Genomic DNA, 16,664 nt, shown 5'->3' with positions numbered 1-16,664 from the left:
TGGCGGGATTCTTTCTTGACCACGTCATAGATAAAGACGGAGAATACCATGTGGAACTTGACATCAGATGTTAGGGATTGTAAGATTATATTGTATATATGTAGCTAGTAGCGTCGGATAGATATACGAAAACTTGTTGTTCGACCAATCTCTCGGAGAAAGAGAGGTCGATCACTTCTCTTTGTATATGTTCATGACGATCTTGTGTACTTAATGGTTTCCTTCATTTGCTTACTAGCTAGCGTGTCGAGTCCTCTCTATACGTATAGTACGTAGCGTCGACCAAGCACGGAGATAAGAGAGGACACTTCTCTGTATTAGCTAGTTAACACAATATATGAAACCCCTAAATTAACCCTACAAAACCCCCAACCCCCCCCCCCCCCCCCTTAAAAGAAACAAAAACCCCAGCCTCTGAACTGCTGACGCGTGGATGCCTTTTGGTCCCGGTTTGTGCTACCAACCGGGACAAAAGGCCCTCCTGCCTGGGCAAGCCGCAGCGGCCATGTGGAGCCCCATCTGTCCCGGTTCGTAGGCGAACCGGGACTAAAGGTACTGGGCTTTAGTACCGACCCTTTAGTCCCGGTTCCGGAACTAGGACAAATGGGCCTTATGAACCGGGACAAATGGGTCTTTTTCTACTAGTGTTAGTACATCTGGACAAATATTACTTCGTTTCTATAAGACATGACCAACAACATGATCTTATGAAATTGTTTGTTGTGATTCTTTTGTAGATGCTCCGGCAAAATATGAACGCTCTGAAGAGGTATATCTAGAGCTCGTGTCCACGGAGACCATCTTCTACTCCAAGAGTGTGTGGTGCTTGTTGTTTATGAACTTATCTGAACTTGGAACTCATGCTTGCTTGTGAACATTTGCTAGTATATGGACTTGTATGGTGGTTTATCATGAAATTGGAACTCATGGTTGGTTGTGAGCTTGGACTCATGCTTTTAGTTGTGAACTTGTTTTATATTGCCAAGTCCTCAGCGGTGCTATGTACATGTTGCTTATATTGCTTGCTGGACATTTACTATTGGATATGTATATATGATGTACGAACTGCATGGTTGTCCCAATAGAAAAAGAATTATGGGATATAAGGCAGTATTGAACTCGGTTTGCACATTTAAACCAAGCATACCACTCAGCTTACTAGACACGTGTTAGTTCTTGACTAAATGGAATTGCCTGTGCATGTAGAAGCCGAGAGGGCACCTCAGCTTACATGTAACCTATAAACCGTGCCAAACCTACGAGGATCTCAGGCTTAGATATAAGTCGTGCTCGTGTACTAACACACTCGTCTTATAGATGGGCACGTGGTTGCTCCGGGTAGGGAAATAAAGCCGAGCAGGGCACGACTTACTTTTAAGCAATGCATGGACAAGGTTCCCAGCTTACCTATAAGTTGTGAACATATGTAATACACCCGGCTTATATCTGGGCACATGGCGGCATGGGGTTGCTCCGGGCAGAAAAGTTAATCGAAGAGTGGCAATCGGCTTACAGAGAGGCCACCGGGCACTCCATCTCCGTCCGGTGGCCGTCATGTGCCTTTATTTTGCCTAGAGGCAGGGTTTTGGTATAGGCTTATAGATAAGCCAAGTCCCTGTGGAAAAGATCTTGGCTTATCCTGAATTGCCGGTATGATGTAAGCCGAATATACTAACTAAGTCGGGTGCCACACTTAGCTTAGTAGCCGAGGTTAAAAAGGCCTTCATCGAACTCGGTTTATTAGTATTTTTCTCTAGAGATTGGACTAGATGAGACCTGGGTAATTTTGCAACTTGAACACCGAAATTGCTTCACACACGATACAGCATGAACGATCTGCGGACGATGCGTTCTCTACGCATCATCAGCTAAAAAAAAAACAATCGCCTCCTGCGTGCACGGACGCGGTTGGAGCTGCCACATGGGATCGTCTCGGCTGCTGGGTTGTCATGTGTATAGCAGCGCTGTAATTCAAAACTGGACACTATATAGTAGGAGAGGGTCAAATAAAGGAATTCTCTCATATAGTAGATATGTGTACATGGTCGGTGTGATTCCTAAACCAGTTTTTTAGCACAATTTTGCACGCTGGCTATCTTTTCATAGTATCACACCCATTCTGCCAGTATATAGAATAGGTTCCACAATAGATCTACATGAAACTGATTCGTAGAATAAGCTGCAGGAATCTTAGACTCAGCAAAGTTATCACCTAATAACCAGATAGCACTAGATTTTCCAAGTTCAACAACTCAAAAGACAAAGAAGCAAAGAGCAACCACTAGGCAAATTCACCCGCAAAAAAAAAACACTAGCCAATTAACTACTACTACTTGAATTACACATTATCAAACATTTCAGGGTGAGAATTACTTCTTTTCTTTGCATGTTTGGATAAGGTAAGTGGCATCTAATTAACCGATATCTGCAACCTTGGAGGCAAAGGGGCCTTCTCATGACCAAACTGCAGTTGCATGCTGCTACCCATGCAGACAAAATTGCCACAAGAATATTCACCGTCAGCCGACTCTGAAATGAGCTAGCAAAATACCATCCAGCAGCACTAACCCAGCATTTTCCTATTACATCAGCAACAGCTAGAGGCACTGCGGCAGGAACTCAAACGTCAAAACCAACGAAAAAAATAGCGCGCTATAACCTCGGAAAGGAAACGCTATATTTTAGCAAATTCGGCCGCTACGGCGCTATTCACGTAATTAGCGCGCTACAGGCCGCTATAACGTTGTAGCGTGTAGCGTTATAGCGTTCAAAGTAGATGTAGGCCAACGCAGGTTTATTTGGTGGTTACTGCATGGTAGATGTAGGCTCGGTGCTCAATGTTCAGAGTTTATATGTTGAATAGATTGACTAAAGTTTGAGATTCAGTTTAAAATTTATGCTTCCTATCTATGGCTAGATTATGTCTCTCTATGATGTTGTCTGAAGTTACTGAAATACTTTATTTCTGGATATATTTGGCATTTTTTTGCAAACGCTATTCTGAAATATAGCACGCTATTAGCGCGTTATAACTTGTGTAGCATTTAAAGAAGGGCCACGCTATATTTTGTAGCACGCTATTTTTTTCGTTGGCCAAAACAGAAGGAAACAACCAGTCTTACCAGAAAGTCTGAGATCTTGAGACTCGATATGTATATCCTGGAACAAAAACAGTGAAACCAGACAAAAAAGACATGTCCATAGTATCCAGAACAGGGTCTTTCCTCCTCATCATCCTCGTCCCCGTCCTCACCATGGCCCTTGTCCTCGTCCTACTGCTCCTCCTCTTCCTCCTCTGCCTCCTCTTCTTCCTCGTCCTCTTTCTCCTTCTCGTCGAGACGTATCAGCAGCAGCAGCAGCATTAGCAGGGGCAACAGGGGCAGCAGTAGCTGGGGCAACAGAAGCAGCAGGAGCGTTGGCAGCAGCAGCAGCAGCAGTAGCGGGGGCAACAGACGCAGCAGTAGCGGGGGCAACAGCAGCAGCAATAGCATTTTTAGTATAAGGCATTCCTTGAAGATCAGCAGTCAGGCCCTTCCCTTGAAGACATGATCTGCTGAGAATGGTGGCTCTGAGCATGATACCGTTTCCATCATCAGAAATCTTTCCCTTGGGAATTATTAAGTCATACACTGCGGGTAGTCCATCAGAGAGTGAAGAGCTTCTTATGAGGCAATTTGTACTTTCACAAGAGCCGGTGGTTAAGCAGTCGTATTCCATATTACATTTGAACTTGGGTTCCATAACTATTGGTTGGACGCAGAGGACTGAAATGGCATGTCCAAAAGGCTCTGATGCCATGCTGAGCAAGAAAAAGTAGCCGGTGCATCGCAGAACATGTAAGCCTGGTTGTAGGCGAAGATACACCGTGCCGGAGTCTGGGAGAGTTGTTGACGGACACTTGTGTTGGGTAGTGAAATGGTCCAGGAGCACCTTTGTTGACCCAGCGAAGCCACAACCAGACTGTGGGCAGAAGCATGGGACATACGGGCATGCCTTCTTGTGTTCTTCTTTCTTGTAGTAGGTGACCTTCTCTGCACATCCATACTTGTCATTGGAGCAAGCAACTTTGGCTTCTTGAACGACATGTTCCATCCCAAAGCAGCGATTGAAGGAAGTTTCGATAGAGCACACGGGACATTTCTTGTCCACCTTCGCACAGCAAGACGAGCATATAAAATGCCCCACAAAACACTGTGGAATAGAAAGGATCCTCATGAGAACAAATCTTGCCAGAAAGAAAGAACAGAAACACTACACGACAACATGATAGGTTAGTACCACACATTTCATTATGTCAGTTACCATAGCTATCATGTAAGATTACATAAGAAACACATTTTGCCAAGTAGCACCCATCCAATGATTGATTTATCAAAGCTCTTCTTTTATCTTGAGCACTATCGTAATTGAAATAAAACCTTAAGTTTAAAGACAAGTTAACATGTACATACACGTGGTGCATTTACCTGGAGTATTGGAGGCCTGAGGGGCTCAAAGCAGATGGGGCAGTCAAGGGTCTCCACCCCCATGGTGACCTTCAGCTTCTTTGTGCTGTTCTCTCCCTCTCTATCGGCTTCAACTTTTCTATTGCTAGCATTAGTATTACTACCATCCATCGCCAACAACATTCCAAGGTACCCTCACTAGCTTGCGAACTCAACCAAGATACAAAACGTTTGCCTGTTCACAAGATACATAGATAAAAGTCATGGATCTGACAAACTGACAGGCGTTAAGCTAGAAAGGCAATTATTTTGGGCAGAATAGCAAAGGAAAAGCAGCAGAACAAGTAAACATTTAGAAACAGACTAATAAACCAATGGGTTCAGCACTACAATTTAACACATTTGTTGGTTTTTCTTGTTTTCGGAGAAAATTGTACTTGAGCTGATTTTCCTTAATAGGACAACAATGCAAATGTAAGTAATCTGACGGAGAAGCAGTAAAAGAAGAAATTTATGCGGGTTAGAAGTTTGCACTGGCATAGCGTAGCAGTGTGACTCCGGCGATGGAGGCACATCCTACATCAAGAGGGATACAGCCGTACCTGAGCTACCTGGTCGCTTCGGGGCCTATCCACTACAAGACCTAGTCACCATGGCCGGCCTCAAGGTCGTCGTTCCACAATTTCAAAGCAGAATTCAAATTCAAATATATTTTTCAAGCATAGAAATGACATAACCGCTGTTTACATTGTTGCTTAAGTTAAGCAACATTGGGCATTGCCTTCCGCTATGCACTGAATTAGTACAATAAAAAGAAGGGGATGTAATACATAGTTCCATCAGTGCATCTTTTGTAATTATAAAACTACAGAATTTCTATGTTTCGTAAACATTTATTTGGGCAGAATAGCAAAGGAAACAAGCCAGAAAGGCAATTATTTTGGGCAGAATAGCAAAGGAAAAGAGTGCTATTTTGGGAAAAATAGCAAAGGAAAAGCAGCAGAACTAGTAAACATTTACAAACTGGCTAATAAATCGATGGGTTGGGGACTGCAATTTAACACATTTGTTGGTTTTTCTTGTTTTCGGAGAAGATAGTACTTGAACTGATTTTCCTTATCAGGTCAACAATGCATATGCAAGTAATCTCTAGAGAAGCAGTAAAAGAAGAAAAAATTTCGGGTTAAAAGTTTGCAGTGGCATAGCGTAGCAGTCTGAATCGAGCTATGGAGGCATGTCCAGCATAGAAAGGGACAGCCGTACCTGAACTGCCTGGTTGCCTCGGGGCCTATCCACAAGAAGACCTAAGTCACCATGGCTGGCCTCAAGGTCGTCGTTCCACAATTTCAAACATCATAATTCAAATTCAAATATATATTTTTCAAACATAGAAATGGCATGTCCGCTATCACATTGTTGCTTAAGTTAAGCAACACTGGGCATTGCCTTCCCCTATGAACTGAATTAGTGCTATAAGAAGAAGGGGATGCAATGCATAGTTTCATCAGTGCATCTTTTGTGTACTGTTATAAAACTACAGAAATTTAAATGCAGCAGAATATGGTGGCGGAATATTTTGATTGTTTGCAGGGTGTCGGTGCTGCCCAGAGCAGATGAGATCTAACTGCCAAGGTCACGCTGGATGAACAGTACTAGTGGTGCTGTGACAGACGAGAAACAGAATCCTAAATTGCAGAGAGGGGGACGGGTACGCGACCTGCTTCGGGCGACGAAGGCGTCTGGTGGCAGGCGACGGGGACCCGGTGGCCGGAGTGCTAGGTCAGGGAGAGGCGACCTGCAACGGACGGCAGGGGGGCTCTGGCTTCCGTGCACGGGGGTGGCAGGTGCTGGCGGAGACGGGAGGCTCCCGTGCGCGGTGGAAAGCAGAGGCAGGCGGAGGTGCTTCGGCGTCCGGTGAAGCAGGGGATAGCGGCGGGCGGAGAAGGCAGTCATCCGAGGCGATTTTCAGGGCAACCCTAGCTGATCCCTAAAGAAAACTTTAATTCCTTAAAAATGTTTATTTTGAGGAGTTAATCACATCTAGCCGATCTCTTAGTCGATTATTATTTAACTACTTCAAATTTTAAGTAGTTAAGCTTAAAAATTTGAGCCACTTTCTCATTTTTATTTAAGGAGACGCCACAAGTTTTCACGGAAAAAATCATTCTCCTCTGCCTGTGTGACCCCCCCTCTTCCCGTCCGCCGCCGTCAGACACATGACTCTGGCTGCTCATCGTCCTGGTTACCGTTAAAATAGAAACTCCCCCTCCCCACCACACCGCACCTTCAACCCCCTTCACTAGCACCGGAATCCTGGTGCCGGCAACAAATTTTGCGACTTGCTCGGAGTGCCACAGGTGGCAAAGGAGATTGGCGAGCTCGCGCTCAAGGGTGTCAATGTGTTGCCCCGTGGCCTCCATGGATGGGCAAATGTGTGTGCACTGGCGCAACATTGCATCTCGCTGGAGGATGTCAATGAGTGTCATGCTAGGGGCATGCCCTGCGGTCGAGGTGATGTTCAAATCAGGGCATGAGCTTTCCACCACCACAGGTCAGGCCGGGGCAGTTGACGGCCTCTAGGACATGCTGTGAAGCCAACTCCAACCGGCCAACACAAATGGACGGAAGATTTTTCTGCTTTTTGTCCATTTGGGTCGCCAAACGGAGGGCACCCGGCCCATGTCTGCCCTCCAGTGGCCGCATCACCCAGCAGGACGGCCCATTTGGTCTGTCCTATCCATTTTTTTCTTCGACTAATCAATATTTGATATACTATCATCAAACATAGCATGCCATCAATGTGCTATATTTGATGATATATGGTTAATTCGTTTGGCTTATTAATTTGGGTTTCTGTAAAATAACAACCGGAATAATCACAATAAAAATTGCCACCGAACCTTATGAACCGAAATTTGTCAGTTTGGTTTGTTCGGTTAACCGCAAAACAGAAATATGCGTGCACCATCAAAAGCAGCATCTATATATACTCCCATCCTCAATATATCTCTCGTACGCATGGAGGCGGATTAGGAGCACTCAGCGACGAGCCCCATCGAAATCACGTCCGCCCTCTCCAGTCTCTAGGGATCTGTGTAACTTTGGAGGAAATGGTTGTTGCCGGTTAATACGCGTCCCGTCGTACAAGGCAGCAGTATGTACTTGTGCTTCGGCATTTAATATATCTGCAAAGGAAACATTAGACCGTCAAGCGGGGACAGGCTCGGAGACTCAGAGGACGCCGGCCATGCACAGCCAAGCTCCAGGACATCGGGCACGCACAAGCCCAGGTCAAGGTCGCCGGCCACGCGCAAGCTCAGGTCCAGGTCGCCGGCCACGGCGAGCATGAAGCCGTCAAGCGGGGACAGGCTCGGAGACTCGGAGGACGCCGGGCACGCACAAGCCAAGGTCCAGGACGCTGGGCACGGACAATCCCAGGTCCAGGACGCCGGCCACGACGAGCATGAAGCCCACGACCTTGACCAGGGCGAGCACGGTGTACATGACATTGTTGCCTAGGTAGAGCATGGGCATACCGAGCTTGACGGCGACGGGGATAACCAGGACGCGGACAACGTATGCTAGGAGGCAGTGCCGGCGGCGATGTTGTAGATGGCCGTGGGAACGCAGAACATGGAGTCGACGCCAAGGCAGACGCGGTGCCGAGAACGCGGCAAGCACAACAACAACAATGTCTACCATGCAATTGTCTTCGTCCTCGCTTTCTTCACACACGTTGTCACTGGCCTCCAGAACGCATGCTTGGTGTCGGCGGCCATGGCAGACGTGCTGTCGTTGGCCATGGCCGCATAGGACACAACAAGCTCGATGGGGAAGAATCGGGTGTCCTGGAGAAGAAGAGCAGTGATGGGACGATGTGGAGTCGGGGTGCATTGAAAGCTAGGTTGGTGGGTGTTGGTGGTTGTTGCAGATAGCGTGTGAAGTCATTTGATACAAAAATGCTAGAGAGCTATACATGGTGCAAATTCATCTAGTACATATGATCCTAATATAGTGGCTGGAAGCCCAAGACGATTCAATGAGAGTGATTACAGTGGGCGTAGTCGCCGGGTGCTCCAAGGCACTTTCGTCGTACGCATTGATAATACCCCTCTATCATTCTCAATATACTTCATTAAATATTTTAAGATACCCCAATACGAGTTTGGTTGAAAAAATATCATTTGTGATGTACTTTTTGTAATATACCTTTTTCACGTACGAACAAATCAGTATATACGTAAACCTTTTTTTTTTTTGAATTTTCACCGGGGGGAGGGGGGCCTCCACCACCTGAATATATTACGTAAAGAGGCACAGCCCCTGAGGTCAGATTACAGAGAGATGGAGAGAAATTACAGAGAGATGGGGAGAAATTACATCAGACCAACTCACGAGCTCTAAGCACAGACAACCAGACATCAATGTGGGAATGATCAGCAGCCTTCAGCCGTGCACGCCAGAGCACCACGTCATCCCGACAGGCCTTCAACATAGCAACAAGGGACTGTGAATCCTCCCTGAAGACGACAGCATTTCGCCGCTTCCAGAGCCTCCAGCAGCAGACGAGGACGAAGGCGGCCGGCGAGGCAGCACCGACTGCCGGAGAAACGTCCAGGAGGTGAAGAGACCCAACCACAGCTCCGTTCGGCGACACGCCGACGCTCCGCCAAAAACGCACCGCGAACGGGCAGCCAAAAATGAGGTGGTCGGCGGTCTCTAGCACAGCATCGCAGCAAAGGCACCCAACCTCCGCAGCCGTGAGGATGGTTTTACGGAGGAGCACATCCCGCGTATGAATGCGAGACATGGAGAGCAACCATCCGTAGAACTTGGCTCGCGACGGCGCCCGTGACGACCAGAGGAAGGACGCCGACGGCGACTCCACCCCACCGAACTGCGAGAGGGCGTACGCACCTCGGGGCGAGAAACCTCCACCGGGGGTTGCGCACAGCGCGGCGATCCGGGAGTCCTGCCCATCCCCAGGGGGGCATTCATCCATCAGAAGTTGGACGGCAGCGCACTCCCCAACGGCCCGGGGGGTGAGCCGGAGCACGAGCATGGCACGCACCCCCTGTCTACGCGCCGCCCACACCGATACTTCCGAGCAGGCCGCATGAGTGTAGAGAGCAGGGAAGGCAACCCGGAGCGCCCCACAAGCGAGCCAGTCGTCGTGCCAAAACGAGGTCGACCTCCCGTCCCCCAAGGCGACCCTTGTGAGGGCCCAATAGAGGGGCTGCTGCCCCAGGAGGGCACTCCAGTGCTCTCCCTGGAGGGGGGAGCGGCTGCGGCCCAGGAGGGCCCTGCCGGCCAGCTGGTCCCAAACCCAGGAGGCCCACCGGGACGGCACGCCGGAGTGAAGGCGATGAAGCAGCTTGAGGAGGAGGCAATCGTTGTGGGCCCCAAGTGCCCGGACTCCGAGTCCGCCCTCCGCCTTGGCCCGACAGACGCGGTCCAGGCGACGAGGCACTCAGCACCAGAGCCTCGATCAGCAACATTCCACAGGAACGCCCGGCGTAGCCCGTCCAGCTTGGCCAAGACGGCCGGCGGAAGACGCATGGCAGCCATGGCGTAAGTGGGGATGGAGTCCAGGACCGCGTTGATGAGCACCAAACGCCCCGCGGGGGACAGCAGCCTCGCACGCCACCCCACCAAGTACCGGTCCACCTTAGCGAGCATGGGGGCAAAGTCGTCGATCTTGAGCTTGTCGCAGGAGAGCGGCAACCCCAGGTAAGTTTGCGGGAAGGAGCCAACCGTGCACTCGAAGGCGGCCACTACGGCCTCGAGCACATCCGGAGCAACATGCATGGGGACGAGAGTACTCTTGGCGAAGTTGATGACGAGCCCCGTCGCGGTGGCGAATAGGTCAAGGATGACACGTAGCCGAGTCGCCCCATCCGGAGAGGCGCGCATGATGATCAAAGTGTCGTCAGCATACTGGAGCACCACCGGCGGCGCCCCCTCACATAGCGGGTGCCGGGGAGCCCCGTCCGCCCGGATCATGCGCTGGAGCACGTTGGCGACCAGGAGAAACAGGCAAGGGGAGACGGGGTCCCCCTGCCGCAGCCCCTTGCAGACCGCGAACCACCTCCCTGGCACCCCGTTCAGCAGGACAGCAGCTTTCGAGGACTTGAGGATGAGATCCATCCAGTCACACCAAGCGGCCGGGAACCCCCACACCTCCATGATCCGTCGAAGGCTGGGCCAGGCAATGGAGTCGAAGGCTTTGGCGAAGTCAAGCTTGAACACCAGCGTAGGGGCCCCCCGCTTACAGCAGCACTGCACGAGCTCTGCCGCATAGACGAAGTTCTCTGAGATAATACAGCCGGACAGGAAGCCGGACTGATCCGCATCGATGAGGTCGCCGATCTGACGCTGGAGCTGCGTGGTCAGCCCCTTACGGAGGATCTTCACGTCACCGTTCTGCAGCGAGACGGTACGGAAATCTCCAGGGGTTGGCACGCCCTCCTTCTTGGGCAGCAGAGCGATGAGGGCCCTGTTGACCCCGTCGAGGCACACGGTGCCTCCATGTACGTCGTCGAAGAAGCGCTGCAGGTCTCCCGATACCGCCGGCCAAGCGGCCTGGTAGAAGGCGGGCCCGAGCCCGTCCGGGCCAGGAGCGCTACTCCGGTCCAACGCGAAGACAGCGGCCCGGATCTCCGCCCTGGAGAAAGGCGCCACCAGCGTAAAGGGCCGCCAAGTCGAACCCCCAGGAGGTGTGGGGGGCCCGGCCCATCAGGTTGGAGAAGAATGGTCGCAGCGCCGCCTCCTTAGCGTTGTGAGCGACCAGCTCGACTCCGTTGACAGCGAGCACCCGGATGGCATTTCCCCGACGCCGTTTGGACGCCCGGGCATGGAAGTAGCCGGTGTTCTCGTCCCCCTCCGCAACGGCACGACACTTCCCCCGCTGCCGCCAGTAGGCGGCTTGCCGCGCTACAGAGCCTGCCAACGATAGACGGGCATCACTCCGCAGCGCAGCTTCGGCCGGGGAGAGCCGCCGATGCTCCTCCAGGTAATCTAACAGGTCAATCAAGAACTTGCAGTTGTTATCAAAAACAGGAATGAACTTGTGTTGGCGTTTCCAAACCTTGGCCGCAGACCTGAGACATTTCTTCTGGCGAGCAAGGCGAGTCGCGGCACAGGGAGAGCGAGGGACGCGCGACCAGGACGGCAAAACCGAAGGGAGGAACAGGGGGTCCAGCAGCCAGGAGTTTTCAAAGAAGAAACGCCCCGCCGAAGGGATGCGGGTAGAGATGGAGACGACCGGGGGGACGTGGTCGGATGTGGTTCTAGGGCGAGAGGCAAGCGTCGAGTCAGGAAGAGGGAGTCGCAGGCCGCGTCAAAAAAAGCCCGGTCGAGCCGAGCGAGAGTAGGTGGTCACGCTTGCTAGACCACGTGTACAACCGATCAGAGAGAGGGAGTTCCAGCCCAGGGGCGGAGCCAGGATTTGGATATAAGGGGGGCGAGTGATGACGATCACTAGTTTAGTACTATAGAACTATAGACCTATAGTAGGATTTATCAACCAAAACAGTATCTCAACATATGTTTAAAAATATATAGGTCAATAACAAATAATCCCAAATACTAAAATTTAGAAACACAGAAAACTTTAAAATTGGCTGTACTTTATTATTATTTTTAAAATATAGCTCTACTGTCACTATTCATCAATGTCTCGATCCAAAATTTTGGCCCCAGCACAGATTTGAGATTGAGGCAATTCACATGAACAATTCTCTTTGTTTTCCGACTAACAAAGTATATATAGCCAAACAAAAGGAAAAGGGGGTTACATCATACTGGCAGAACTTTTAGGTATATAAAGTACAATACCGTGTATGTACCTTGCCTAATTATCTGGTTGTGTGTGGACGGAAGCGACCAAGAGGACTGTCGGCGGCAGCCGTCGTATTCCCCGCTACTCCGCTGCATCGACAAGCCAGGAATCAAGTCCAAGGTCAGCAACTTAGGACCGGCGTCCGGCGGCAGACGTCCTAGCGCCATGGCGGCGAGATAGATAGATCTAGCGATCTGATCGTCAGGCGAGAAGAGATCGAACGAACTACCAGGCCTCCATGATCTATCGTCTATATACACAGGCAAGGTAGATGGGCTATCTTTGTTGCATCCTGGGCTTTGGCGCATGAACAACAACGTGGATTTTTTTGGCTTAAATGACATAATTAGGCAGGTAATCTCCGGCCATTAGCGCATATATATACGGGTATTAGTACTGGCCCGTACTATATTTCTTTGAGGGGGGCCGATCGTTGGGGGGGTCTAGCCCCTGCTCGCCCCCCTGTCTCCGCCCCTGTTCCAGCCACGCCAAAGCGTTGATCATGGCGTTGAAAGCGGACGCGCGGCCGGCGTCAAAACGATCGTTGTTTTTCTCCCGCGGCAAGCGGATGAGATTAAAGTCCCCAACGATCAACCTCGCCCCGTCAATGGAAGGCGATAAGGAGAGCATATCGTCCACAAAAGCCGTTGTAAGAGAGTGATCAGCTGGGGCATAAACGTTACTTACGGAGAAGGAGAGGTCGGAGACAGTGGAGGCTAGCTTAGTGGTAAGGGAAAAACTCGATCTAGCACAACAGACGAGGGATTGTATGCGGGGATCCCAAGCACTAACCCCGGCGTCCTTAGTGACAAACTCAGAGAGATAAGGGGGGAGGAAGGATCGAGCTTTGAGCACATCGAGAGACGCGAGCTTGGATTCTTGGAGACACACAACAGCGGGAGTCGCGGACGAGATGGAGTTACGAACGAGATCGCACTTATCAGGCTCCCCAAGGCCTTGAACATTCCAGAAAAGGAAGGACATGCATTGAACGCGACTAACCATGGACACCAGCTGGCACCCAAGGGGGGATACAAACGCGCACGCCACAACTGAAGTAAGATACATGGTCACCCAAACTGACGGGGAAAAGAGAAGAACGAGGGGCAGGAACAGGCCCCTAGCAACACACCCGGCCGGGGGCAGAACCAACGAGGACTCTAGTCATGGAGAGGAGCCGGCACCGACGAAGCCTTGACAGCAGCGGCTGCACGCAGCCCCGCCACGGACGCAGAAGACAGCGGCTGCACCACCGCATCGATGACGCGGTCGCGTGCCGCCTTAGCCTGGAGACGGGGAGAACAACCGATCAGCGCGTCCTTAAGAGCACGACGCTTGGCCGCCTTGTCCGCAATCGGAACGAACGCGCCCGTGTCTGCCAGAGCCAAACGCGCGCTGCGTCGCCCCGCCCCCTCCCCACGCACCGCCAGCTGCGAGTCCGCGGGGGGAGCAGCTGCATGCCCACCCATGCAAGGCGGGCCCACATCCTCCCCCTCCATGCAGGTTACGTCGTCAGGCAACTCAGTAATTTGCACCGAGGAGGCAGAGAGAGGGGAGCCCGACCAGGTCACCGCCCGGGGGCCATCCGCGTCCGCGCCACCGGAGAGCGCCCGGCGGGAGACGGAGCTGGGAAGAAGTGGAGCGCCCAGGACCCGCAGGATGGAGTCGAGGGCGTCGCCGCCACCCCGGCCGCCGAACCTGCCGACCGGGCTTCAAAAACATGTGGACTCACATGAATTTTTTCATGAAAGTCATTTTGGGGTATCTAGTACTTATTAATGAAATCGAGATCCTATAATCGTGCTTGTGCTTGCATGAATCTATGTACGATTGCACACTAGCTAGCTAGCGACTTAGACTAATCGGCTAGCGTGGGAGAGAAATGAGGGTGGCAGACTCACAATTTTGGTTATTTCGGTGTATACGGTTTTTGTCAACTGAAAATCGATTTTTGAAAAGAACACCGAATAGTGTCTATTTTTTAAACCGAACCAAATAACCAAAAACCGAGTTAGCCTATATTTCACTTTAAACGGTTTGATTCAGTTTCGGTTTGAAAGTACCCACCCCTAAGCATGAGGAGTGTGGTTTGCGTGGCCTTGGCTGCGATGGCCTCAATGTCCGCAGGAGCGATGGTGGTGTCTTCTTGTGCCTTCTCCTTCCTCTTCCGGTTGGCCCGCTCCGCTGTCTCGGACACCCTATGCTACGGGGTGATCTCCTTGTTTGGGTTCTTGGGGGCCACAGCACAGGTAGGCGTGCACATCAGGGACGGGGGTGGGTTCGTTGGGCATGGCTCTAGGGCCGGAGGGAGGTTTTGGGGAGAGGAAAGGTGGGAGTGAAAATGGTGTGCAAGGGGAGCACATGCAGAGGACGTTGTGGGAGTCCGTGGGGTGTCCGTGCGGACCGAAATCCAGACCAAATTTGGGCTAAAAATGGGTCGAAGCGGACATGAAATGGACAACCGTCCATTTTTCATTGGCACGTTGGACCTTGTTTTTTGTCCGCGCGGACCCAAACGAACGAGGGTTCGTTGATGATATGTCTCGTTTATTTGTTACCACATCGTCCCATTCATTTGTGTCGTCGCTAGATTCACGTGCCTCTTGCTCCGTCAATCCTTGCTGATCCACGCTATCTTCTGGCTGTAGAAGCTCGACAAACATTTTCATTCTATCCTTGACGCAGGAAGCTGCCGTTTATGTACTGCAGTCTGGCCGCGAATGAATTTTTCTATAACTCTGCAGTATACGTGGCCAGTGTGATTTCTAAACCAGCTTATTAGCATAATTTTACCCATTAGATACCTTCTCATAGTACCAGACCCATTGTGTCAGTACTATATAGAATAGGCTCGACAATACATCTGCATGAAACTTATTCCCAGAATAAGCTGCATGAATCTTCCAATCCGCAAAGTTATCAACTCATAAACAGACACTATTATAGCTAGACTTATCGAGTTCAACAAATCAAGAGACGAAGGAGCAGAGAGCAACCACCAAGAAGTTAACTACTACCTGGAATTACATAATTCCGTAGGGCTTCATAGTTGCACATTTTCAAACATCTGATTGGCCACTACCAGATTCATCAGTGTGGACATTACTTCTTTCTTCGAATAATTGGATAAGGTAAGTGGCGTCCAATTAATCGATCTCTGATACTTTATATTGCTACACTGCTGATACCTGCAACCGCATAGGCAAAGAGCAAACTGTAGATGCATGCTGCTCCAATGCAGATAAAATTGCTGCAAGGTGGTTCAAAGACGACTGACTTGAAATGAGCTAGGAAAATGCCATCCAGCAGCACTAACCCACCATTTTCCAATTGCATCAACAACAGTACACCCGCACTATGGTAGCAATTCAAACGGTGAAACAGAAGAAACTTCACTGAAACAACTGTGGTACCAAAAAGTCTGAGATCTTGAGACTCACTATCATTTCCTTCATCAGAAACGTTTGCCCTTGGGCAACATCACAAATTAAAACATTTCTTTCGTCAGAAATTACGTTTAGAAATTTGTTTTTTTAAAGATGATCAGGCATCTGATTTTCCACCTTGCGATCCAGGAAAAACGCAGAAATATGAAAGCGAAGGCATTCATGTGTGCAGGAGTCTAAAACTAAATAACTACAAAAAGGTAGGTATGTGATGTAGAGAAATTTACTGACATAACATATATTTAGACCTACTATTTTCTAGTAGATACATTGTTCAAACAACTGCGATGCCTTTCTAACTCAGGATAACATTTAACTATTTAGGATTTGCATCATCCAAAAGGTTACCCTTGAAGATGCATCTCCACAGGCTGCCCACTAATGTGTTCACGGAGCCGCAGCCATGCTCTATAACAGTGATACTTAACAAGACTATAAAGACCCTCTCAACTTATATATCCCAGAAACACAATGTGAAAGCCAGGTATAATAACAGTCAGTCCAAGCTAAACTTAAAGTTCTACTCATCGAAGACGGTCCAGAAACACAATTGAGTATATCAGATGAACACAGGCCCTTCATTGAAGAGCAGAAGTTGGGTCCTTTCCTCAAATACGGGGTCTGCAAATACTTAAACTTTAAGGTCTATCATGATCGTCATCAATATTATCAGAACTATCAAGAACAAGGCCTTCGTTCCTGCAAAACCAAAAGGCCTTCCTCAAAGAGTAGGACTCAGGCCCTTTCGTCCTCATCATCCTCGCCCTCGTCCCCGTCCTCGTCCTCGCCCTCACCCTCGACCTCGCCCTCTCCCTCGCACTTGCCCTCGTCTTGGCTCTCGCCCACCACCTCCTCCTTCTCCTTCTCTTTCTCCTCCTTCTTGTTCGGACGCCGATGATGCCGATGAAGACGACGACGACGATGACGAGGACG

At 50.1% G+C, this 16,664-nt stretch overlaps 2 protein-coding genes across 2 annotated transcripts; both read right to left on the bottom strand.

Annotated features, from left to right (window-relative positions):
- Positions 1 to 3,063: 3,063 nt before the first annotated feature.
- LOC109738932 (putative E3 ubiquitin-protein ligase SINA-like 6) lies at positions 3,064 to 6,387 on the bottom strand. Its single transcript, XM_040401899.3, has 3 exons — positions 6,163 to 6,387; positions 4,467 to 4,680; positions 3,064 to 4,191 (listed from the first exon to the last, which is right to left on the bottom strand). Exons 2-3 carry the CDS (start codon positions 4,626 to 4,628, stop codon positions 3,250 to 3,252), a joined length of 1,104 nt encoding a protein of 367 aa, XP_040257833.1. The 5' UTR covers positions 4,629 to 4,680; positions 6,163 to 6,387; the 3' UTR covers positions 3,064 to 3,249.
- A 2,439-nt stretch (positions 6,388 to 8,826) lies between these two features.
- On the bottom strand, positions 8,827 to 12,452 carry LOC109738933 (uncharacterized). The gene is made up of 4 exons (XM_040402057.1): positions 12,293 to 12,452; positions 11,153 to 11,462; positions 9,891 to 11,109; positions 8,827 to 9,819 (listed from the first exon to the last, which is right to left on the bottom strand). Exons 1-4 carry the CDS (start codon positions 12,450 to 12,452, stop codon positions 8,827 to 8,829), a joined length of 2,682 nt encoding a protein of 893 aa, XP_040257991.1.
- Positions 12,453 to 16,664: the final 4,212 nt, after the last annotated feature.

This window comes from Aegilops tauschii, chromosome 3 (genome assembly GCF_002575655.3).
Source record: "Aegilops tauschii subsp. strangulata cultivar AL8/78 chromosome 3, Aet v6.0, whole genome shotgun sequence".
NCBI lineage: Eukaryota > Viridiplantae > Streptophyta > Magnoliopsida > Poales > Poaceae > Aegilops > Aegilops tauschii.
This window is presented reverse-complemented; position numbering and strand designations above follow the sequence as displayed.

Excerpts from the sequence above, each read along its gene's own strand:
- LOC109738932 (XM_040401899.3), bottom strand. The coding sequence starts at position 4,628 with ATGTTGTTGGCGATGGATGGTAGTAATACTAATGCTAGCAATAGAAAA. Across the intron at positions 4,192-4,466 it reads TCAGGCCTCCAATACTCCAG|TGTTTTGTGGGGCATTTTAT; the intron begins GTAAATGCACCA and ends TCTATTCCACAG.
- LOC109738933 (XM_040402057.1), bottom strand. The coding sequence starts at position 12,452 with ATGGCGCTAGGACGTCTGCCGCCGGACGCCGGTCCTAAGTTGCTGACC. Across the intron at positions 11,110-11,152 it reads GCCCCCCACACCTCCTGGGG|GGCGGAGATCCGGGCCGCTG; the intron begins GTTCGACTTGGC and ends GCCTTTCTCCAG. Across the intron at positions 9,820-9,890 it reads TCGTCGCCTGGACCGCGTCT|CTGCTTCATCGCCTTCACTC; the intron begins GTCGGGCCAAGG and ends CTCCTCCTCAAG.